Source organism: Opisthocomus hoazin, chromosome 14 (assembly GCF_030867145.1).
Source record: "Opisthocomus hoazin isolate bOpiHoa1 chromosome 14, bOpiHoa1.hap1, whole genome shotgun sequence".
NCBI lineage: Eukaryota > Metazoa > Chordata > Aves > Opisthocomiformes > Opisthocomidae > Opisthocomus > Opisthocomus hoazin.
The window spans coordinates 7,601,128-7,623,682 of NC_134427.1; the positions used below are offsets into that span (position 1 = coordinate 7,601,128).

The 22,555-nt window shown below is 51.6% G+C and overlaps 2 protein-coding genes across 9 annotated transcripts in view; both read left to right on the plus strand.

Moving 5' to 3' along the window:
- ATP11C (ATPase phospholipid transporting 11C (ATP11C blood group)) overlaps window positions 1–12,205 on the plus strand; it is a 57,332-nt gene extending 45,127 nt beyond the window's left edge. For 4 of the 7 annotated variants that reach the window (XM_075435891.1, XM_075435892.1, XM_075435890.1 and 1 more), the window contains 4 exons: window positions 1,323–1,388; window positions 2,203–2,306; window positions 3,655–3,808; window positions 7,455–8,704. In XM_075435891.1, the coding sequence (XP_075292006.1) occupies window positions 1,323–1,388; window positions 2,203–2,306; window positions 3,655–3,808; window positions 7,455–7,688 (558 nt within the window). In that variant the 3' untranslated portion in view covers window positions 7,689–8,704. The other 3 variants (XM_075435896.1, XM_075435895.1, XM_075435893.1) reach the window with 3 other exon arrangements.
- A 5,004-nt stretch (window positions 12,206–17,209) lies between these two features.
- The window catches only part of MCF2 (MCF.2 cell line derived transforming sequence), a 61,050-nt gene continuing 55,704 nt past the window's right edge, over window positions 17,210–22,555 (plus strand). For both annotated transcript variants that reach the window (XM_075435123.1, XM_075435124.1), the window contains exon 1: window positions 17,210–17,344. In XM_075435123.1, the coding sequence (XP_075291238.1) occupies window positions 17,287–17,344 (58 nt within the window). In that variant the 5' untranslated portion in view covers window positions 17,210–17,286. The remainder of the gene's footprint in view (window positions 17,345–22,555) is intronic.

Below are 22,555 nucleotides of genomic sequence, written 5' to 3' on the forward strand. Positions count from 1 at the left end.
GCCGCCCTCCTCCCTTCGCGGCGAGGGGGGGCTGTTTGGAAGCCAGCAGAAGTTAGCACCGCTGTCAGAACGCGCAGGCTGTTCTTCTCCCCGCCGTCTGCTTGCTCGTGCCTCTTGTGTCGGGACAAGCGCTTGCATTGCCGCGTGAGCGAGGTGTGGGGGCTGCTCCGGGTTAACTTGCACAGAAAGGGGGGGGGGGGGGGGGGGAGAGATTGAATTTTTTTCTTTTTTTTTGGTAAATTTTTGTTGGTTAACTGAGTACAGAGCAAAGACTTAGTGCAGTGTGGCTGCTGCATGTGGTGGCCTGGGCTGCCTCAGGACCCTTTACCCAAGGGGGTACGCAGCGTGTTGTCAGGTCTCGGCTGATGGAAAGCATCTTCACGCCGTCACTTGTGACCCTTGAAAACATCTTAGCTTTTTTTAGTGACTGACACTTGGAGAAAAGCTGATGAAATTTATGTATGTATATGCAGACATTGCATCAATGCCAGCACTTGTGGTCCCAGCTATAAGTAGCCAAGCCCCTATATTGTAGATTCAGTGCCGTTCTGTATTTATGGCCATTTTGGTTGTATTTGAATAAAACATGAAGCGCTGATATGTTTCGCAAATGCCTTGAGAGGTCAAGTCTATGTGGCACTAAAATGAGGTCTGTGCTTATGTCCTGTTTTGTAAACACTTATGCCTGTAAGAACTGCTACCAGCAATTGTTCATAATATCCATGTATGTTTGATTGACTCCTTTTTCGCTCCTATTGACTTTATTTTTTTTGCATTTTTTGAAAACTTTTACATTTCACTTTCTGTTTTAATGTATGCATTCAGATCTTGACAGCCTTTGGTAAGCATCCCTCCCATTCATTGCCATCATTTGGATTCATATGCAGTATCTGCTTCTCTTTGTCGTGCGTAGTCACTAGTATCCGCAAACCAAACCGGATGGAAAAATGCCCATTGGTGCCTTCTGCAAATGGGACTAAAACGAGCCAGTGAGCAGAGGTGTTGCGAGAAAGCAGAAACTGAGTCAATTACCAAGAAATCACGAAATACAGGTGGTCCCATGACTTGTATCCTCGATCGACATTGCTGTTAGTAGGAGGTTGTACCCGTCACTGTCCCAACTCTGGGTCACCCGTCCGTGTGGCACTGCATGGCACGGGGTAGCATAGCGGGCGGCGAGTCCGAGCATCAATCCCCCGTAGCAGTCGCTCCGTCGCATCCTTCCCCACCGGTCCCTGCTTGCACCCCCTCCTCATCGTCTTCTCTGTGCCTGTCCAAGGAGATGGACCGAGATGCCTGTGGCAACGTGATGTGTTTTTCAGGTTTTTGGGAACTGGACCTTTGGGACGATCGTTTTCACCGTACTGGTGTTCACCGTCACTCTGAAGGTTAGGATCTTCCTTCCTTTTTCGATTGCTTTTTTGCAGTCATTTTCCAGTGCGTGTGTATGCACTGTAAAATCGTGCAGTAAATGTGTTGAAGTTTCTGTGAATGTTTCCCACCACACTTAAATTTTCTCTTCATCTGTAGAGGCAGGACTTGCTTATTGACCGCTGTCCTTTGTGTAGTCTGTGGTCTGTATTCCTGGGCTGTGCAGGTCTATAAGTGTTTATGTTTTGGTTACATTATTTTCCTATTTTTTGCCCTCTTCTGAGGACTCCAGTCGGTTAGTTGACTTTTTCCCATGCTTTCACCCCTCGGTGTTCAGTTCCAGCAAGAGGAGAGGAGCGATAGAGAATTGGGTTTCTGCACCTTGTTTCAGGCACGCTGAGCACCGGAGGGATCACAGAAGCACATCTGTCAGATAATAGCAAATCTGCTTTGTTTCACGGAGCTTTCCAGAACAAACAATTTGCATAAGACCTTACAAAAGGTCTTTTATGTTTGGTTCAGGACAGCAGGTGGTGGTGGGAGGCAATTATGGTCCCCGTAACCTTTAGACATTTCTCTCCTGTAGCATCAGAGGTTGCATCAAATCTATTCTATTTAGAAGTGTCAGTTACAATTAGGAACTCACTGTTTCCCTCTTGACATTGTGCCAGCCTGTAGATACTGAAAATATTTTCCCTGGTGCACATATGCAGAGAGGTAGCTGTTTGGAGAATTTCAACATTAAGTGTGAAAGCAGTCAGAAATTTCGCATAAACAATTAAATACACTCTGTATTTAATGCCTGTTCTTTTTTTTTTTTTATTCACACAGCTAGCGTTAGATACGCGATTCTGGACATGGATGAACCACTTTGTGATTTGGGGATCCCTTGCCTTCTATGTGTTTTTCTCGTTCTTTTGGGGAGGAGTCATTTGGCAAGTATCTCTTCTTCTTTCCGTGGTGCTTGCTTAGGGGAATGCCCAGCACTGGTTTGGCGGGGGACGTGGCCGCGGCATCCAGAGATTTACGGATGTCAGGCTGTGTGCGCCCGTGCTCCTTTCCATTCCAAAGGGATAGCTGGAAAGCAGTGGACACCCTGCTTGCCATCCAGGTGCTCGGCTTTGGCAAGAGGCCCTTCGCTTTTCTGCCCACGGGGGCATTTTGGGTGCTGAGGCCCTGGTCTGCATTGGCAGGTTCAGGGGTAAAGACTTCAGGATCTGTTTGTGCATCTGGGTGGGAGAGAAACCCCGTGATCTGGAAGGAAGGAACAGATGAGGCGGATGCAGAGCAAGAGGACCCTGTGATCTGGGGCAGCTTAAGGGGGAGAAATAAGCAGGAGAAAATGCAGATCCTGCTGCTGAAATCCTGGATCTGAGTAGGAGAAGAAATTCTCATTGATTTCAGTGTGACCAGGATTTTAGGTGTAACGTCTTGCAAAAGCAGACAAGCAGTAGTACATTACGAGTACTATTAGTTTTGTTTCCTGTGCTGGAGTAGACATTCATGCTGACATTGGCAGTACCTTGCATTTTACACCTTTGCTTTCCTGTGGGCTAGTGCCACGGATTATTTGCTAGATCCTTGACCCAGCAGCCTCATGATAAAGATATGGAACTAATTTAAATATTTTAACTGGGGGGGGTCACGGGCTTTCTTCAGCATTCCTGACCAACAGATTCAGATCTGCAATCTGGCCAGACCTCTGTGCTGAAATGTGAGTTTTCTACTGGTGTGTTTCACTTGCATAGCTCAATGTTTTTGAGTTACTGCTAAGCAACAACTTCTTCGGGATCCTTGTCATCGTTATTTATGAGGCATTTTTCACAAGGATCTGTTGGTTCCCTTCCATCATCAAGGGAGGGAGGAAGAGGCAAATAACCTGTTGGGACTGAGAGTCTCTGGATTTCCAGCATCAAAAGCGAACTAGAAGTTATAGCAAAGTCCAAAGTTGAAATAAAATGATCTGGGTTTTGATAAGGTGAATAATTTGTTTCAGTCACAGTAGCAAAATTCAAACCCGTGCCCACCCTGAAATGAGACAGATGTGGAAGATGCAAAATACATCGTGCAAGGTGACGGGACAGTTCCTCCCGAGCTAGCACAGCTGAAGGCAGGAGATACATTGGGAGAAGGGTGGACAGTGTGTTTCTTGTGCAGGCTGTATCCACCTCCGTCTGAAAGGGAGGGGTTACTGCTGACGGTTTGATCTGAATCTGCCTTTGATTCTGACCTTATTGGGAAATCCATGTTAACCAGAATTTATTTGTATCCTCTCTTTTTCAGGCCTTTCTTGAAGCAGCAAAGAATGTATTTTGTATTTGCCCATATGCTGACTTCTGTTTCCACGTGGCTGGCAATAATTCTGCTGATCTTTATCAGCCTTTTCCCAGAAATTCTTCTAATAGTTTTAAAAAATATACAAGAAAAAAGTCATCAGGTAAGGAACAAGATGATATATTGCAGAGTATTTTTAGGAAGACCCCTCTTACTCTTAAGCACTAGATGAATCTGTAACAGAACCGTCTACCACTCGTGTCTTGAGGGAGACTTCCTAGAGTCTCGTCTTGCTCTTTCACGTGCCAGAAATGTCAAGAAGCTCATCTAAAAATGGTCTAGGTCTGTAGCAAGGAGAGACTCAACCCATGCCTTTCCTTAGTTGCCTTCACTGGATGGAAACCTGCTGTCTCTTATAAAAGTACCATAGCCCTTTTCCAACCTGCACTGATCATCAAACCCACCATATTGTGTCCTGAAAAAAAGCTCTTTATGTCAGAGAGCACGCCCGCGATGTTCCCCTTGCGTATGCCCTCAGGTGCCGGTGCAGGGGGAGCAGAGTCAGGTCTTGTCACATTTGCCCACCCCACTTAACCGAGGGCTTGTACGATGGTGTTGGCCTACGGTGTCCAGCTCTCCTCGAAAGTGGTTGGGTTTCTTAACACCTTTCCTCCGCTGCTGAGGAGGAAGGCTCGTTTTAGAAGTGTAAATCATCTCCTAAACATTTTCTTCGTCATTCCTGCAAATGGTGAATGCCAGCACCTCCAGGCCTATGACTTGCCCTGTGTTGAGACCCTCCTGCCCCTTGCTCTCTGCTTTCCCAAGGATGCCAAACATCCCTGCAGCACCGTCCTCCTGGGCAGCCCCTGCTCACCCCAGCTGTGCCTCCGCCGCTCCCCTGCCTGCCCTCCCTCCTGCAGCCCCTCTTTCCCCCTGCGCCATCCCCAGGTCCTGCCTCGGGTCAGCCCGCGGCGTATTGCCGGCCGGCCCTGGCCTCTCGCCATCGGGTTTGCATGTCCTTAGGCAGCAGCAGAGCACAGGGACAGGGGCCAGCGCTGCTGGCATGGGGTCACCCCCCACCAACACCCAGGAGATGCTGGCAGCGTGGCTTGGGCCAGGGTGCCTCCTGGGCTGGGGCTGGAGCCAGCCATGGCTTTCTCAGCAGCACAGCTGCGGGATTTGGCCAGCACAGAGGTAGTGGCATGCAGAGGTGGCTTCTGTCCTGCCAGCTGTGCCCCAGACCAGCACTGTGATACTGGGCAGGCTGGTGCCCAGCTTGTCTGACCATGTCCTAGGGCTGACCTTCCAGATACAGAGGTTCAAAACAGGCTTCTGTCCTTGAAGCTCTTATCTCGTGAGGTTTCAGTGCACTTTTCTCAGCTGGGATAACTTGTTATCTTTAGTCCTTATTTAAAAATTGTGATTATCTTGATTTTTTAAAAAAAAAAAAAGTATCCAATGAAGTAGTAAAGATTTTCCTCTCTCATCACATTGAAAGTACAAGTGTGGCACAGTATCAGTGAAGTAAAACGTGGATACAAGACAAAAAACCCCTGAACCATTAAAGTTGAAAGTAAGAGATGGTTAAAGAAGTGTGGTTGAATTCTTTGAGGCTCTGTGTAATTTCTTCCACTTGGGCACTATTTAATAGTTTCTAGCTTGATACCCCTATTAGAACAGGCTGGGAGGGAGTTCCTCTCAGCTGGGGACATAGGACAGTTTGAGGACAATGACCTGGCAGGGTCCCCTGGGGGTTTCCGAGCCCCAGCTCAACTCACCTGAGAGGTGACCCATTTTTGCCTTAAGCTGTTGGCCAAAATATCCATTCCCACTCAATACTTGCTTTCAAGAGTGCTTTATGTGCTTTGATAAAAGGCTCTTGTGAAATCGTTTAGCAAAGTGTCAGCTAGAGAAGTCGCTTTATATGTGCATAGCAAACTAAGCACAGGCTGAGCCGTATTTAAATGTACATTTTGAGTAAGAGCTTTATAGAATGCCTGGAGCAGATACCAGCTCCGGGTGACTGTGTCAGCGCTCAGACGCTGAAGTCAGTCATCTGATTTTTAAAGGTATCTAAGACCAGGTAGATGATTTTAAATCGAGACCATTTTTTGAGGGTCCTGATCTTAATGTTAGAAAAAGGAAAAAAAGCATCAGTTTCCCTAGGGGAGCATTAAATGAAAAAAAAGAGCAGGGCGGTTGTTTCAGTGCCTGAACCCACGACTTGGCAGCTGAGGGTCCCTCTGGAAGGGCAGGATGGACGGAGGCCAGGTCGGTGGGCGTTTGCCCTTGACCTCAACGGGACTGGGTTCACCCGAGTTTCCTGTAGCACAGTGCATTGGCTCTGCTCAGTCTTTATTAAATTTTCTGCGTGGAAATGTGATGTGGTTTATTTTTCTGTTTGGTTTTGGTTTGGTTTTTTTCTTTTTTTTTACCTGCAAGGTGCATTTGTGTTTTCCTTGGTTTCTGCCTTTCTCTCTCTTGTACTGCAATTTTCTGTCTTTTGTGCTGTTGTGAACTAGGTAACGAAGCGCCTTCCTTCCTCAGGAACATCCACTATCTTCATGCTTTCTCAAACTTCCAGCAATCACAGCTTTTCTTGGAGTGAATAAGGTGATTTCCTTTCTGAGTCACTATGTGTTGCTTGCTCTACTGCTTCTTTCCTCCTCCTAACACCTAACTCCTGTAAAACCCCTGGTTAGATTTGCTCACCCAGCAAAACCCTGCTTCCCCCCCCTTTGCTTTAATTTAAATCTTTTGCTTAAATATTTCGTCTGTCTCTTCCCCTTGGTTCTCCTGCTGCACCTCAGGTGGGCGAGCTGGTCGTGCTTGGGATGTCCGAGCAGGGTGGAGGTGGCCAGTGCTGGTTCCACTCTCCATCCATCCCCCCTGTCGTTTGGTGCGTTAGTGGACTAGGCACAAACTTCTCTGAAGTGGGGGACAAGGTGGACTCGATTTTGACCATCCTCTGGAAGACCTGGCAAACAGCTCAGGCTTGTTTGATCTAGGAGTGCCTGTCTTGCCTGGTCCATCCCACTTGTTAGTGCCTCCAGTTTTCTTTGTACAAGCGAATAAGCCACTGCCCTGAACCTCACGATGAGGGGTAGTCTTGGACTTGCTGACTGCAGAGATGGTGGGGCTACCTCAGAGCAAGGTGCCTTGAATAGATGTCCCTAGCCTTGGGTTCCACTGCAGATCTCCTGTATAACTTGCGATTTTAAAAATACCAGTTATGAGGAGCACGAGGATGGTTTCCTTCTCCCTCGAAAGCACCTGTAGCATAAACCTCCAAGCCTGAAGTTAACCATTTCGGGAAGCAGGGCTGGTTTCTGAATACCCCTTGTGCCTCTTGCGCTGCACAACCCAGCCAGTGTTCATCACCGTGGTGCTGAGGGAGCGTGCGTTGCTGCGTCCCTTAGGATGGGACTTCGCTGGGAAAAGGTGTGTGCGTGTCTTGCCTCGAGCGGCCGTTAGGCAGGGGCGAGCGTCGCGTGTGCTCTAAGTCTGTTTGCCTCGCTGTTGCAGAGCAGCAGGAAGGCACCTGATTCATTGTCGGCCAGACCTTCTATCAGACCACTTCTTTTAAGGACATTCTCAGATGAGTCTAATGTGTTTTAACAGGTACCCTGTCCGAAGGAGTTGGGATGGTTTTAAAAGGTGTTGATTAACCAAATGTAACCCTCCCCTCCCCCCGAATCAATTAAACTGTGGTTCTTGTAATCCTCTTGACTATCGGTGTGGGGCACCTCTCCTTGTGGAATGGAGATGCAATGCTTGGGATGCATTTTAATGTGGGGACGTTGTCCTAGGCGACCTCTTCAGAATCCCGTATATGCACAGATCCTCTCAAACTGAAGCAGAGGAAGTTCCATCTGAACATGAGGAAGAACTTCTTCCCTCTGAGGATGACGGAACCCTGGAACAGGCTGCCCAGGGAGGCTGTGGAGTCTCCTTCTCTGGAGATATTCAAGACCCGCCTGGACGTGGTCCTGTGCGGCCTGCTCTGGGTGACGCTGCTTTGGCAGGGGGGTTGGACTGGGTGACCCACAGAGGTTCCTTCCAACCCCCACCATTCTGTGAAGTATTTCACAGTATATAAACCAGTCTTTCGATATAACTGACATTGTAGTCTAGTATAAACACAACTTTGAGAATACAGTCGGTGAGTTGTGCCAACAGTGATTATAAAAGCTCACGCTGATGTATTTACAATTAAGTATTCAAACCTCAGCTATTAAAATGATTCCAGTATTGCATCTGAATTGTACCAAAATCCCTTTTCCTGGGGTGCATGCTATTCTGTCGGATAAATAAGTACATTTTAATTCATCTGCATAGATTGAAGCTAAATGTGTGTACTTGTCTATGTCCGTCAGTACGGCAGGTCTGTCTCCATGTCTGTCTGTGTGTGTATGCACAGGGAGCATCCTAGGACAAGTTTACTTGATTTTAAACATCGTAGTAAGCCTGTAGCAGAATGAAAAAGTAAAAGTGCCGAATTAAATTCACAATTTTGCTTTTAGGTGAGATGTGGTGTGGTGCCTGCTGCAAACGTAAAACTCTGTTTGCTGCGCACCTCTCCTGCCTTTGCCCCCGCGCCCGCTTCTGCAGAGATCGGTTTAATGGGAAGGGCAGGTCCAGCGGCCGGGCTTGCCAGAGCTCCAGAGGCGGCGGGCGTAAATGCGGGTTTCTGCCTGCGCGGGCGCTGCGGGTGAGCCGAGCGGCTGTTCCTTCCCCGCAGACGTTAGGTGGTGCTCTCCGCTGCCCGGTACTGGTGCGGACTGGTGCGGGAGGTGGCCGGACTGGGGCGGAGTTGGAGCCGCAGGGCACAGCGAGGCAGGTGCCACTTGTAGACTCTGTACAGTATTTTGCAGACTGTGCAAACTGACTTACCATCCTGTTATTTGGTTGTGAATGAAGTTCGGCACTTTTATCGTGGTCTAATCATTATTATTCTCCTATAAAATTTGAAGTATTTTTTTCAAAAAATAACACAGGAAAAGGTTTGTGAGTTTGGGAATGTAAAAATGGCAATACATGTGTGTTTTCCTTCTGATTTTTGCAGACTGGCCACTTTGATCTGCCTATGTTAGTCTCATACAAACGTATAGAGAATGGTTATGTGAAGACTGAAGATGCTGTTACTAATTTGGCAGAAAGATATCCTCTCGGGATACTTTAAAGTGCTCCATACAAACACTGCGTGTTGTCATGCTGTAGGAAGAAACCTACTGTTTTAAGCTCATGGTTCTCTTTAATACTACCCAGTACAGCAAGCGGCCGTGCTGATAAAGCAGTGGCCAGGGCGCTGGTCGCACGGTACCGTTGGTCTTTGGGCTTGTGGCTTCCCCCCCCCCCCTAAAAAAAAGAAATTGGCCAAATTCCACATCATTGGAGGCTGAGAAAGGATCTTTAGGAGTTCATCTAAAACAGCATGAACTGAAGTGCGAGAGAGCAATGCCAGCCCCGTTTCACACAGGGGCTTCCTCCGCCTGCTGCAGATCCGTCGGAGAGCAGCAGAGAGCTGCTGGAGTCTCTTGCTCTGCCTGACCAAAGAAGTAGCACAGACTTTAAACCTGGTGACAGCCCTCTCCTGCTCCCCAGAGGCGCTGGGGAAAGCCCACTCCTCTCCCGCAGAAGCTGGGTGCAGCCCGGCGAGCGTCTCGCCCGGTGCTGGGGCTGCGACCTGGGGGGCTGCCCCGTCCCAGCGATGGCTTGCCAGGCGCACGCGGCAGAAATACTTGAAATATTCAGGAGAAACCTTTGCCGGCGGTGCGAGGCGTTGGGTCTCTTACCCCTCCTCCGGGTACGGCTGGAAGCGGTCTGCGGTCCGTCCGCAGCCGTGGGATCCACGCGGTGCTGGGAAGCGCCTGAGCATCCTCCCACGGCCGGTTTGCTGACGGGCTTATTATTCCTGATGGAGAGCGAAGAAAAGGTCATTTTCCCTTGTGTTGTGGCTGTCTGTGATGGAAGGAACCCTCTTGGAAGTTGGGCTGTGCCAGGCTGTCAGCCCTTGTGCCTGGGCTCCTGTGGTTGTGCTGACGGTACTGCCCCGTGCCGTTGCTTCGACGCTTTAAGGGCCTGAGGGCCGGTGCGGTCCTTGGCTGATCCCCAGGACACGGGCTGTGCCTGTAGACCTGCAGGCACCTAAAACTGCATCCTGAGTTATTTGCACTAAGAAAAAAGAAGCCGGTTTAAAACTAAAAGGAACACATGAACTTGATTGCATTTTACACTTCATTTGGCTTTTAAATTGGCATGTTCTTTTTAAATCTACCTGTACCACAGTCGTGGGAGCTTTTCTCTTTAGGTTGTGCACAGCAGTTGAGGTGCCTGACGCTGGATTTTTTTTTTTTTTTACTTCTCTGACATTTCATATGTGGAAAAAGCAGCTTTTTTGTTAAGTCATAAGCAGTGACAGCACCCTGTGTGCCACTGCTGTTTGGCATGACAGTCCCCCCCGTGCTGGGTGGCCCTGGCGCTCTGCCAGGCGATGCGGAGGAGCTACGGGAGACGCGTTCGAGTCGGATTTCAGAAGTAACGAGCTCTGTGCTGTGGCTGGGCTTGCCTGCTGCTCTCTCAGGCTTTGTGTCACTCACATGCAAAGAAACAAGTTTGGGACCAGATGGACCATGCCAGTCATCAGACTTCACTGAGTTGTGGACTATGAATTATTCGGAAGAATCGAGTCTTGCTCTCTGGCTGTGCCCGCCGAGGTCCAGCTTCAGCTCATGGTGGAAGCAGGATGTGGCTCAGCTGCAGGCACATTCTGGCGAGCGTCGTAAGGACTTCACAGCAGGCCCTGTCTGAGTGGGAAAGGGGTGTGCGCAGTCCCGGCGGCTGCTGCTGTGTCACCCGGCGTGGGAGGGGACGTGCGGACAGGACCGCTGTATTATATGCGCTGCGCTGGCCTCGGCGCCAGCGGTGTTCGTTAGCGCGGTGTTCGCAACCACGGCTCGACTCCTTGCTGCATGCAGGTCAGGAGCTGCGCTTCCAGCATGTGACCTGTGGGCAAAGCTTTCGTTTCTTTTTTCTTCTTTTTTTTTTTCTTTTTTCCTTTTCCTAGCTCATTTTGTGGACCTAGAATACGACTTGCAGACCTTGTCCCGTCCTCAGCTTTTTCTTGCTGAAATGTGGTGCCTACAGATCAAGTACGTGATGAATACAATGAAGATGCGCTCTATATGCCAAATCTAACTTTTCTCCTTAAATGCACAGTTGCTGCCTGACTTGTGTTTACATAACCTTTAAAATGTGGGCACTGAAATGCCTCATTCCTGTGATTCAGAACCATTCCAAGCCCGAACGGTCCCAAGCCTGACGCCTTGCTTCTCGGTCTGTTTTGTGTCGTGCTCTACTCCTAGGGTCAAAGTCTGTTCCTGAGAATTTCAGCTGGAGCCTTTGCTGCTGACATTGGTGGGAACAGAGCGAAGCTTGCCATGTCTGAATAAAGCCACTTAAATGGGCTGGTTTCCGCAGCCTGTTCTACGATGGAGCCTTCTAAGAACCAAATCTTTCTCTTCCCACTTCCAAGTGTCCAGTCTCAGGATGGAGCAAGCCATTGCTATAGCTGTCCGTTCACACCCAAGGCATGTGTGCTGACAGGCACGCTGGAATGAACGTGAAATGTCTTTGAATAGCGGCTCTTTTGGGAAAATGCAGGTTTTCTTGTGCTTGGGTCTTCAGCTGGTGCAGTGCTGGGGATGGCAGGACAGCCGGGCTGCCTGGGACCTGCAGGAAAGCTGGCCCGTGTCAGTCGACAGTGACAGAAGTGAAATCCCTGTTGCTGTGGATGACTTGTGAAATCAGGAGAAACAGGAGACCCCCTTGGGGTCAGAGCAGGGAAGAAGAAGGGGGGATGGGAGCTGTGAGGTGTAAGCCACAGGATGCCGAAGCGGCAGTAACCCGACGGCGATGCTGTGGTTGCTGTTCATGCACCACGTTACACGCTGCTCTCCTACAGGGCTCCTTAGCGAGCGAAAAGGTCAGTACGGGCTTGTCGGTGGAAAAACTTGAAGGAAAAAGGCTGGGTTTTTTTTTTTCATAATAATTCATTGAAGTTTGATCACTGGCTAGTGACACTGAAAGATAAGAGAAGTAATTAAGATTCCCTCTAAAAATGTTACGGGATAATGGAGGAGCTTGGTGTAGTCATAGCTACTTTTCAGAAGACTAATCCTAATCTTCACGAGAATATTATGACTTGAAATTGCATAAAAGCTTAAAATCAAGTTTGTATACACACAGTTGAAAAAACCTAATACTGCACCATTTATCCAATTTCCCAGCTATGAATTTTTTTTAAAAACCATGTAGTATATAGAACGTGTAAATTATATACAGGCAATGAGAAGATACATTTTCAGCTTCTTGAAAAAAAAAAAAAAGGACTGCAACCTTACATTTTTTTCACTTAAATGCAATTTTATACATTTATGTTGCTTTATATAAAGGAAATTGAATGTGAATGTTATCTTTTATGAATGCAACTTGCTCTTTTTTCATTACAGAAACTTTTGTTTGAAGTAATCAATAAACTTTGGTATGTTGTTCTGATTAATACATATTTGTTATCTATCTTGTCTCCTTGGGTGCTCCTAGGCCATGGTTCATAATGTGGGTTTTTCCCAGGCAGTACTAGGGGGACCGTGGCATTTTCACTGGGGGTAGATGATGCCAGCAAGGCCGTACGTGGCTCTCTGGTGTGGAGCAGCATTTGCCTAAGGAAATACTGTCTGCTTCTCATATATTTTCATTTTTCCAGCAAGGTATTAGCAATTCTGCTGGTAACAGCTGCTGCACGTAGCTGGCTTGTGTGCTCTAAACCCATTTCCATCAAAAAATAATGTTAAATTAAGAAAGCGAGTCCTATGAATTAAGTGAGTGAATTGATTTAACTTTGTAGAAGAGTTGAACTCGGAGCTGTAGTTGACATTTAGGAACTGGGTAAAAAAGAATAAAAATGCAGGTCCGTGTGCCCGGCTTCTGTACGTGCATGGAGAGGTTTTTCTTAATGTTGTGCAATGGTTCCGTGTCGTGGCTGCCTGTAATAAATGAGCATTTTTTAGTTCAAAGACTAGAAACACACATATGAGGATTATTCTGTGGTGTGCGAAGTGCCTGGAGCTGGTGAAGTTCAGGGCAGATATTTGCATGGGTGAAATTCCAGCGACACAAGGAAACTGTTAAAGCAAGACTCACAGTGTTTGTATATTACACAAGAAAAAAATATAGACTTTTTTTTTTTTTTTTTTAAGGACATGGGTCTGATTCAAACCAAAATGTTTGTAATGAAAAACTGACACTTTGAAAAATTCTGTTTTGGCTGCTTCGATTTCTTCAGCTCCCATCAGCCGCTGGAGGACAGATGGCTGTGCTATTTAAAACAAACTATAACCTTTAAGAAGCAGCTTGTACTATGGGAAACCAGATACACGCATTGAGAATCTTAATAGCCCAAGTGAGAGAGAGTGACACTCATCTGAAGAGCTGGAGAGGGTTTCACTCCGAGCCGGCTACCCAGACTGACAGGATGGAAGCAGTAAATGTAAGCGATGGGAGACGGCCGCCGGGCACCCGGTATTTCAGAAAGCACCAAATTACCATTTAAAACGCCTGTGTAACCCTTCATGCAAGAAAGGAGAAGCAATGACACTTTGTAAGGTGATTTTAAAAAGGACAGCAATTTTTTTAAAGGTTGGGCTCTTGGCAGGCGGAGGGGCCACGGTGTCCGCGTCGCTCCCCTGCTCCTGTCGCCAGAGGAGCTGCGTCCACAGCGTCCTCGCTGCTGGGGTTGGGGCTGGCTTCTGAGATCTTCGCACGGCTGGGGATAACCTGCTGAGCTGGAAAATACGCTGTGGCCTGGAGAGAGGGCGTGTGCACCTGCATGCGAGTTCCCTTCCAAAACCGGGGGTTGTAGCAATAAATAAGGCCGGTCTGACTGACGCAGAGAGAAAGTGAGAGTGGGAGAGCGGAGTCCTTTCTCTTTCACGCTGACATAGTAAGTGCTGTAAAATCCTGGTGCTGGTGAGATCAGTGCAGGCTTCACTGGTTTCGGCGTGGCCAGGATTGCTGCCGAGCTGTGAAGGCTCTGCTCCTCCTGGACCAGCCTGGAGAGAGCCCATGCCAGACGGTACCCTGGGATTGGGGGTGATGCTGCTTCGTGCAGATAAATTCATCCTAAAATCCTGATTTATGAAAACCAACCAGGGCATAATTGCTCTCCTGCACGAGTACTTTGATGTCACTGTCCTTATTCCAGAGGTGAGCGATTCCCTTCAACATCAGTTCGACTCCAAACTACGTTTAGCCAGCTCTGTTTTTCCAGTTCCCATCACCACCCTAAAAAAAATTAAAGCCCTTCTGTCCCATTTTGGCTATTGGAGTTTGGGTGTGAAGGACCAAGCGTCCGCTCCCCATCGGCGCTGGGGCTGCGGGGCTGGGTGGGGGGCACGGAGCAGATGTGCGGGTGAGGAGAGGGTCGGTGGAGGAATTGCTTGGAAAAGCTGATGGGCTGATGGGCTGGAGCGGGGTGAAGGGGTTTGCAGCAGCCTCCCAGGCGGTGCAGCAGGAAAATGGGGCTGGGGCAAGCCAGGGAAAAGTGGTGCCACATCAGAACCCTGGAGTGATGAGAGCGGGGCTGTGTCTTGGAGGAATTTTCCGGCACCCGCAGGGCTGCGTGTGAGAGCTGGGACGGAGGGCTGAATTGAGGATGACGAGATAAATCACCCTATTTAACCAGGAACTCTTTTCCCCAACACTGTCAGAGGAAGGGTGTTTCTGAAGGAGCCACTGAGAGTCGGGACGGACTGAGCTGATGGTGACAGACGGGCACTGATCAAGGCCTCTGAGAAGCCTCCACCGAGCACATCTCCAGCGACGCGGTGGGGCTGAAGCAGCCGCGGCCGGACTGGCTGCTCGGCCCTTGCTTTCTGCCCAGTCCCATGCTGAGGTGTGCAAGCAGCAGCTTTTGGAAGTCAAAGAGGTGAAACCTAGGTTTTCTCCAAATCATAACAAAAGTATGTGCTGGCGAGAAATAGCTGATATAATTATTCAGATCATTCGCGAAAGGTGGTCACATCACTGTGAGGACTTAGAGATCTGGGGCTGCCTAAAATGGAGCATTCCTCGTTGATTAAATGGGTATTTTTGAAGGAAGGTTTCTAAAACCCGAATGATGGCACCGGTCCCAACAAAACCTTCTAACCTTAATCCAGGGAAGGGAGGGGGTGGAGGAAAGGGGTGTGATTTTTGCTGGAGGTTTTGTTTTTCAGCCTCTGATCTGGAGTTAATGAAATTAATAGGAATTCTCCCTACACCTTCTCCCGAAGATTTTAGGATAAGGAATTGCGCCCATGTGAAAGAAGGCTCTGCAAACAGGGGTGCTGCAGGTGCTGGCCAGGGTTTCCCCAGCTCTCTGAAAGGGCTCTGTCCCTTCGCGCACAGACAAGTGTGTGCCGCGCTCAGAAAGTTGTTGTGGAGCCGGGGTGGGAAATCCCTGAAGAAGAAATACCCATGTTTGCGGCTGCCATTTTATCCTTTTTATCCATCTCCTTGTTCCCTCTATCTCAGCTTCTTGTTCCTCAGGCAGGCAGAGGGTGATGCTTGTCTCTGGAGGAGACAGACGTGCCAAGTGGCTTCTGCCAGCAGGAAACAGAAGCGGCTGGACGGTGCCTCTGCAGAGCGCGCTGCTGCAATAGCTGGGCATCTATCGCGAAATGCCCCAAAGGAGGGACTGTGAGCAGCCGGGTTTCCAAAACAGGAATCTTTGTGGTCATACAAGCTCATAAGGGAATGATGGTAAGGAAAAGCCGTCAGCAATTATCCTTTGGCTTGAGCAAAGACAGCTTTTCCATGCGGAGAGCTGGCTGATGTTATCTGGTGCTGGCTGAGTTGGCTGGAGGAGGACAGGCGGGATTCCTGCCGTCGTGGTCCAGCCGAGCCCACCTGGGGCTGGGGCAGGGTGCGCCAGGTGCAAAGACCTGATCCGGAGCCAGACTTAATCATTTTACCTTCTGTTCGGAGAGCAAGAAATGGATTGATTGCCAAACCTCACATATGGCTATTTTATAACCACGTTTTACCGCTGTGCACCTCAGCTGGACTTTTTGATGCGTGACTGCACATGGACTCTCCCCGTCACACCAGTCATGCTGTATGACCAGACAGAACATTGTCTGTGCAGACTGTTTGGTTAGCGAGAATCTGCTGTTAGGAACGATGGGCACTGGCCGAACAGGTAATTTTTCCTTGAGAAATTCTGTATCAGTGTACGGAGGGACACGGTCTGCCAAAACACAGTGTTTTTCATACTACCATCGTTAGACCTTGGGTCCTAAATTAATAGCCCTGACTGCTGAAGTGTTGGAAAAAGGCTGCTGTTATAGTAAGGAGCATAATTAAAAGGTTGTTTTGGAAAAACAGGAACATCCACTTCTCCGTGCTGCCTTCCTGGGCAGCTCAGGCTCCTGTTGAGAGTGAGCTGGCGTTGTTTGAACCTCAGCATCAGGGAACTGAGGCAGACAGGCCAGGCCGCCGGTGTGCTTAAGACCTCTGGCCAGCTTTAGCTACAGCATGGCTCAATGCCGTTCGCGTATATTGTTCAAGTGATTTGCTAGAATGCTGCTTGCAGAGGATGAAAATACTTTTTTGTTTTTTTTCTTACAGATGGGCTATAGGTACTAAGGCTGGGAGTTGCTCCGGCTGCAGGGCAGTGTTCTGGGGGACACTGGAGAGTAGCACTGAATTTTAAAAAAATAAATAAAAAAAGGAAAAAATGGAAAAAGGGAAAAAAGGGGATGAAGGAAGAAAAAAAAAAGAAAAAAGGGAAAAAAAGGGAAAAAAGGGAAAAAAAGGAAAAATAAAGGAAAAAGTTAAAAAGGAAAACGGAAAAAATAAAAGAAAAAATAAAAGGAAAAAGGCAAAATAAAGGAAAAAGGGGATGAAGGGGAAAGGAGGAGGAAGAAAAAAAGAAAAAAAGGGAGGGAAGCAAAAAAGAGGGAAAAAAGGAAAAATAAAGGAAAAATAAAGGAAAAAGGAAAAATAAAGGAAAAAAAGAAAAAGGAAAAATAAAGTAAAAAAAGGATAAAGGGGAAAGGGGGAGGAAGGAAAAAAGGAAAAAAGGGGGGGAAGCAAAAAAGGGGAAAAGGGGGAAGGAAAAAAGGAAAAATAAAGGAAAAAGGGAAAAAGAGGAAAAAAGAAAAATAAAGGAAAAAAGGGGAAAAGGGGGGAAGGAAAAAAGAAAATGAAAAAAAGGAAAAAAGGAAAAAAGACAAAATAAAGGAAAAAAGGAAAAAGGAAAGAAGAGAAAAGAAAAAAAAAAGGAAGGAAAAGGAAAAAAGGAAGGAAAGAATGAAAAAAAGGCCTAAAGCAGGAGAACGGCCGCGGGCGCCGGGCGGGAGGCGGTGGTGCCCCGGGCCCGGGCGGCCGCCGGGGCGGGGCGGGGGGCGGTCGGAGGCGGCGTTGGGGTCCACCCGCTTCCCCCGGCCCCGCCTCGGCGGCCGCGCGGGCCCGGGGCGGCGGCGGCGGAGCGCTGCCGGCGGCGGAGCGCTGCCGCGGGGCATGGCCCTGGCCCCGGCGCCGGCCCCGGCTCCGGCCCCGGCGCCGTCCGGAGCCCCGCCGGGCGGCACCTCGGCGGGGGAGATGGAGCGCTACTACTGCCTGCTGCGGGCCGCCGCGCTGCTGGAGGCCGCCGCCGGCGGTGAGTGCCGGGGCCGCGGTCACAGGTGGCCGGGGCGGCGGGCGGGGGGACCGGGACCGGGACCGGGCGCGGCGGGGGGGGCCTGTCCCGGGCACCCCGCTCCCCGCCTCGCAGGAGCCCGGCTCCCGGCTGGCGTCCCGCGGGGTCAGCCCCGGCCGGGGGTGCCCGGCTGCTCCCCGGGGCGCGGGCCGGGGGCCGGGCGCTGGCGCTCAGCCCCGCTGGCGGGGGGTCGCGGCCGGGGGGCCGCTGGGGGCCGGAGCGTGGTTGGTTTGCCGGGCTGTGGCACGGGCAGCGAGGAGCGGCCTCGGCTCGCCGAGGAGAAGCGGTTCCACGTCGTGCGGCCGCCGCGGCCCTGCTGTTACCGGAACGCGTTGCTCCAGACGCACCCCGAGGAGGGGGATCGCCGTCGGCGAGCGGGGGGGGGGGGCTGTGTGCCAGCGCTGGCCCCTGCGCGGGTCCCCCACGGCCACCATGGAGAAGCCTTGGCTGGGAAGCTGCTGCCTCAGCCCGAGGGCTCCAGCCCTGCCCCGGCTGCTGGAGAGCAGTAGGTGCGGGTAGAGCATCCGTGGCTCTCTGTTAGGCTCCCCCTCTTCCCTCCCTCCTGCCCCGGTCTTTAAACATCACTCGCTGCCCGGCTGCGACAAAGTTGTGCAGCTGCACACCTGTAATGGGAGAAGCCAATGCCGCCCTCTGACCCCTCACCCCTGGGTGCTGAGCTGCTCTTGTGCCCCAGCTGGGCTTGCTCTGGTGGCCGACGGTCTGCTCGGAAGCTGTTTGGAGCCCCGGCTTCGCTGTCGGTTCGTTTTCTTCTGGGGAGAACAGTTCCTGTGCGGAGAGGGCTTTCCTAACCCAGGCAGGGCAGCGGCAGCTCGGGTGCCTACCTCGTCGGGGGTGAAGGCTCTCCTCATCCCTTCCTTGTTCACCGCTGGCGGAGCGCTTGGGGCTGTGCCAGGCACGAAGAAGACGCGCTGACCCAAAGAAAGCTCCCAGTCTAATTCCAGTGTCCGTGACCTCCTCGCAAAGTGCAGTTTAAAGGCGCAGGAGGAATTTACTCGGGGGGGGGGGGGGGGGGTAAGTCGCAGGTGAGGACTTTACCAGCGTGTCAGGAGATGCTTGCGTGCATGCTCTGCTGGGATGGTGCCCACCACAGCACCTCCCGCTCTGCCGTGGGCTGCCCTGCCCGCCGGACCCGCCCTGACCCGTCCCTTTGCCCGCACCCTGCAACAGGCGCAGGGGAACGTGGGCAGGGGAGATCGTGGTCAGCTGGCAAAGGGCGCTGCGTGAACGGAGGCGATTAAAGAAAAAAAGTCTGATCCTCCTTGCGCTGGGGAAACACCCACGCTGCTCGAACAGGAGCTGGGTGACACAGGGACGGGGACACAGATGGTGGAGGTTCTCTGAGAGCGGCGTAAGAGAGACCGGGAGGAAGCGGGCAGCGGGTTGCTCGCGAGCATCAGTCCTGTCGTCTAACCAGCCCTCGGCAGATGACCTTCGTGTAATGCTCGTACGAAATCAGAAGGTCTCCACAAAGGCACGTTTGTGTGGGTATAGCTGCGGGATCTGGGCACGTGATTTGGCATCCGTGTGGATGCTTAAAATGAGGGATTGAAAAAGATACAAAGTTGACTAAGGTTCCCCAGATCATGAGATTAAAAATAGATGAGAAGGTTTTTTTTCCTCATCGCTGGTGTCTGAGCGCTCAGCCTGATCTGGGACTGTGTTTTAACCATTCCCCTGCGCGCGGCGGTGCTGGAAACTCGTTGGTCCTTTCTAGTAGAAGGTGATGTCTCCCCCGTATCCAGGACGTAAGCCTGTGTCAATCCCAAGCCCTTCACAGCCGTTCTCGTCCCTGGGATGGCTTGGGCTCCCTCGGGGAGCTGCAGGAGCACAGGGCCAGCACCCTGCGACAGCTCCGGACCCCCTTGGGCGCGCCACGGAGGAGCAGTAGTCTGGGAGCAGGCAGTAGTACGTGGGACGTGCTTCCTCTCCCTACGTCGCATTGCTACAACCGCAGCTTAATGGTTTGTCGTTCATTTACTGGGAGAGTGAAGTGACAGCAGGGCTGCGTGGGAGGGAAGGAGCCGAAGTGTGAAACGTGGTGGGGGGAGAGGAAGAGTCCTCCAAAGCGCTGTCTCTGTCGCCGGACTGGAGGACGCTTGGAGGCACGGAGCGTCCCCCACGTGCCTGGAGATGGGTTGGTCAGAGCTCGGACGTGGCTGCTGCTCCTGCTTGCGGTCGGAGCCTTTTGTTAGAGTCGGTTCTGGCGGGTGGGGCTTGCGAGGGAAGCCCGGAGCCGCAAACGAAGCCCTCAGCCTTGTCCTGCAACCGGGTGGCTCCGTGCTGACGGGCGCCTGTCGCTGTGGCAGGGGTCGTTTCGGCACCTGTGACGAGCACAGGGTGGGTCCCACGCTCCTCAGCTTGCGCCTCGATAGTTCCAGTTTCCGTCTTCCCTAGCGCAGTTGGAGGCCATTGCAAAGCCAGGGCAGAGGAGCAGGAGCGCGGGGAGCTGGCAGAAGAGCCTGGGTGCGGCGGCCATCTCTCCTGAACCCCTTTTCCTCCCGGGCGATGCTGGGCTGGGTGTTCCAGCGGGGCTGCGTCGGGAGCTCCGGCTGATGGCAGGGATGCTCCCGGGAACGCGTGCTGGCCGAGCCATCGGCACGGCGCGGTGTCCGTCTGCTCTGTCCCAGGGCTGGGTGCTGTGGGACGGGCAGACCGCGAGCGCCAGCGATGTCCTCCCTGCATCACTTGCCGTGCCACTGACCTTCTCCTGCCACAGCACAGTGCCTGTGCTCCACGGGGGAGTGCAAGAACAGAGCATTTCCATTTTTATCTTGGGAAAATAGTTTTTAGTTCCCCTCGCTTTGCAGCAGAGTTTCCAGGTGGTGCCATCCTGAGAACCTGGCTGTACGGTTTAATTCCCTGTATGAAAGCAAATAACTTGTTCCAGGGACTTCAGTGAACTCAGTTCCAGGTTCCTCAGCAGGTGACGGGGCCCAAGGATCATAGAATTATAGAATTGTTTGGGTTGGAAGGGACCTTAAAGATCACCTCGTTCCAACCCCCCTGCCATGAGCAGGGACACCTTCCACCAGATCAGGTCGCTCAGAGCTCCATCCAACCTGGCCTTGAGCACTGCCAGGGAGAGGGCAGCCACAGCTTCTCTGGGCAGCCTGGGCCAGGGCCTCACCACCCTCATGGTGAAGAATTTCTTCCTAATATCTAATCTAAATCTGCCCTCTTTTAGTTCAGAGCCGTTCCCCCTTGTCCTATCACTGCACACCCTGGTGAAAGGGATGTACTGCTGTTACGTCTCCCAGGAGCCACTCCGTGCACAAAGCTGTAATTTGGCTTGGCAGAAGCAACGCTTGCGTGGTGCTGAGCGGTGATGGGGAAGTTGCTGAGGTGTGTGTGTGTTTTTGTGTGGCTTTGGAGGTCTGTTGTGCTGGGCGGGCTCTGGTTCGGAGGCTGAGGACGCTGGCCACGTGCCGGTGGCAGATGCCACGCACGCCTGCCGCTGCGCAGCGCAGAGCCCTGCAGAGCCCTTCCCGAGCCTCCCCAGAGAGAGGGCTGGCTGAACTGGGAACAGGAGAGGATTAAAAGTACAGTGAAACTCTGAAGTATTAGAAATGCAAGAAACTCGATTTTCTCAACTCCCACACTGCGTTTGAGTCTGCAAGGGTGGGTGTTGAGAAACTTCTATTACGTTTCTTGCGATAGATGTATATTCATGTGTAGCTGAGCTGGTTTTATCTTTCCCAATTTTTGCTTGGTTGGGGGTGATAGGGGAAGATGGTTTTTCTGGTTGGGTGTGAACCCGTCAGAGCACCCAGTGTGTCGTTCCCTCACGTTAACAGTGACAGCACAGCAAGAACAGGAGATAACACGTCGGCCTTGTTGCCGTTTGGTTTGCTTTCGGTTCGCCTTTCCTGAGCAGAGCCTCCACGGTTTGCCAGTCTCAACTGGAAGAGATTCCCCCTTCCTCCCCCCAAGCTCCGCAGTCCCCAGCACGCAGGGGTGCCCAGGACCTTTTAACCTCCCCTGAGCATCCTCCTTCTCTCTGGCAGCACGGTTTGACCCCAGGCTCTGGGGACCTTCCCGCTCACTCCAGCTCCCAAAACTGTGTCGGAGGACGACGTCTCCGCGAACGCGGGATCCTTAGCCGGCTGCACCCTGTCCCGCCGGCAGCGATGGCCCGTGGTCAGCAGGAAGGAGGGTTTGCCGGTTCTGTGTGTGAGGGAGCGAAGGCAGCCGTGCCGTGCCAGTGCCCTGGGCGCCCTGGGCGCTCTGCCCCGTCGCTGCCGGAGGGATGCCCGGGAGCGGGAGGCTCCTGCCCCGGGGCCCGATCCAGGGTCGCTCTGCGCACGCCTGGACGCACTGCCGCCGTGCCATCCCTCTTCGGCCACGCCGATCAGCTGCTGTTGCCAGGTGGTGATTCAGCTGTCCCGGGAGGATGTTCTTCACGGGATGGGCACACGGGTGACAGCCCACAGGGCTGGAGTGTGCCCAGTGAACGTTTTCTCTCTGTTTCTTATCTTTGTTTTCTCTCACAGCATTTTCTTTTGCATTTTTAGTGTTATCCTCGGTGTAGATAAATCAAAGCTTTTTGAGAAGGTCATTCCAGTTTTTCAGAAGCTTCACTTTTTCTTTTTTTTATTTTTGCTCTGTGGTTTCTTAGCTGAGTGCGCTCCCGGGTCTGAGTGACGGGGATGCGTCGCTGCGCTGAAGCATCACAGAATCACAGAACAGTAGGGGTTGGAAGGGACCTCTGGGGGTCATCTAGTCCAACCCCCCTGCCAAAGCAGGGTCACCCAGAGCAGGCTGCACAGGACCTTGTCCAGGCGGGTCTTGAATATCTCCAGAGAAGGAGACTCCACAACCTCCCCGGGCAGCCTGTGCCAGGGCTCCGTCACCCTCAGAGGGAAGAAGTTCTTCCCCATATGCAGCTGGAACTTCCTGTGCTTCAGTTTGTGCCCATTGCCCCTTGTCCTGTCGCTGGGCACCACTGAAAAGAGTCTGGCCCCATCCTCCTGACACCCACCCTTAAGATATTAATAAGGTCCCCTCGCAGCCTTCTCTTCTCCAGGCTGAACAAGCCCAGCTCCCTCAGCCTTGCCTCGTGCATTGACTGCAGCGAAGCCCCGGAAGCCCTCGATGGAGAAGCACAGCCGCTGGGTCAGAAGAGAGGACCATCTGGTGCCGTATCCTGCCGCC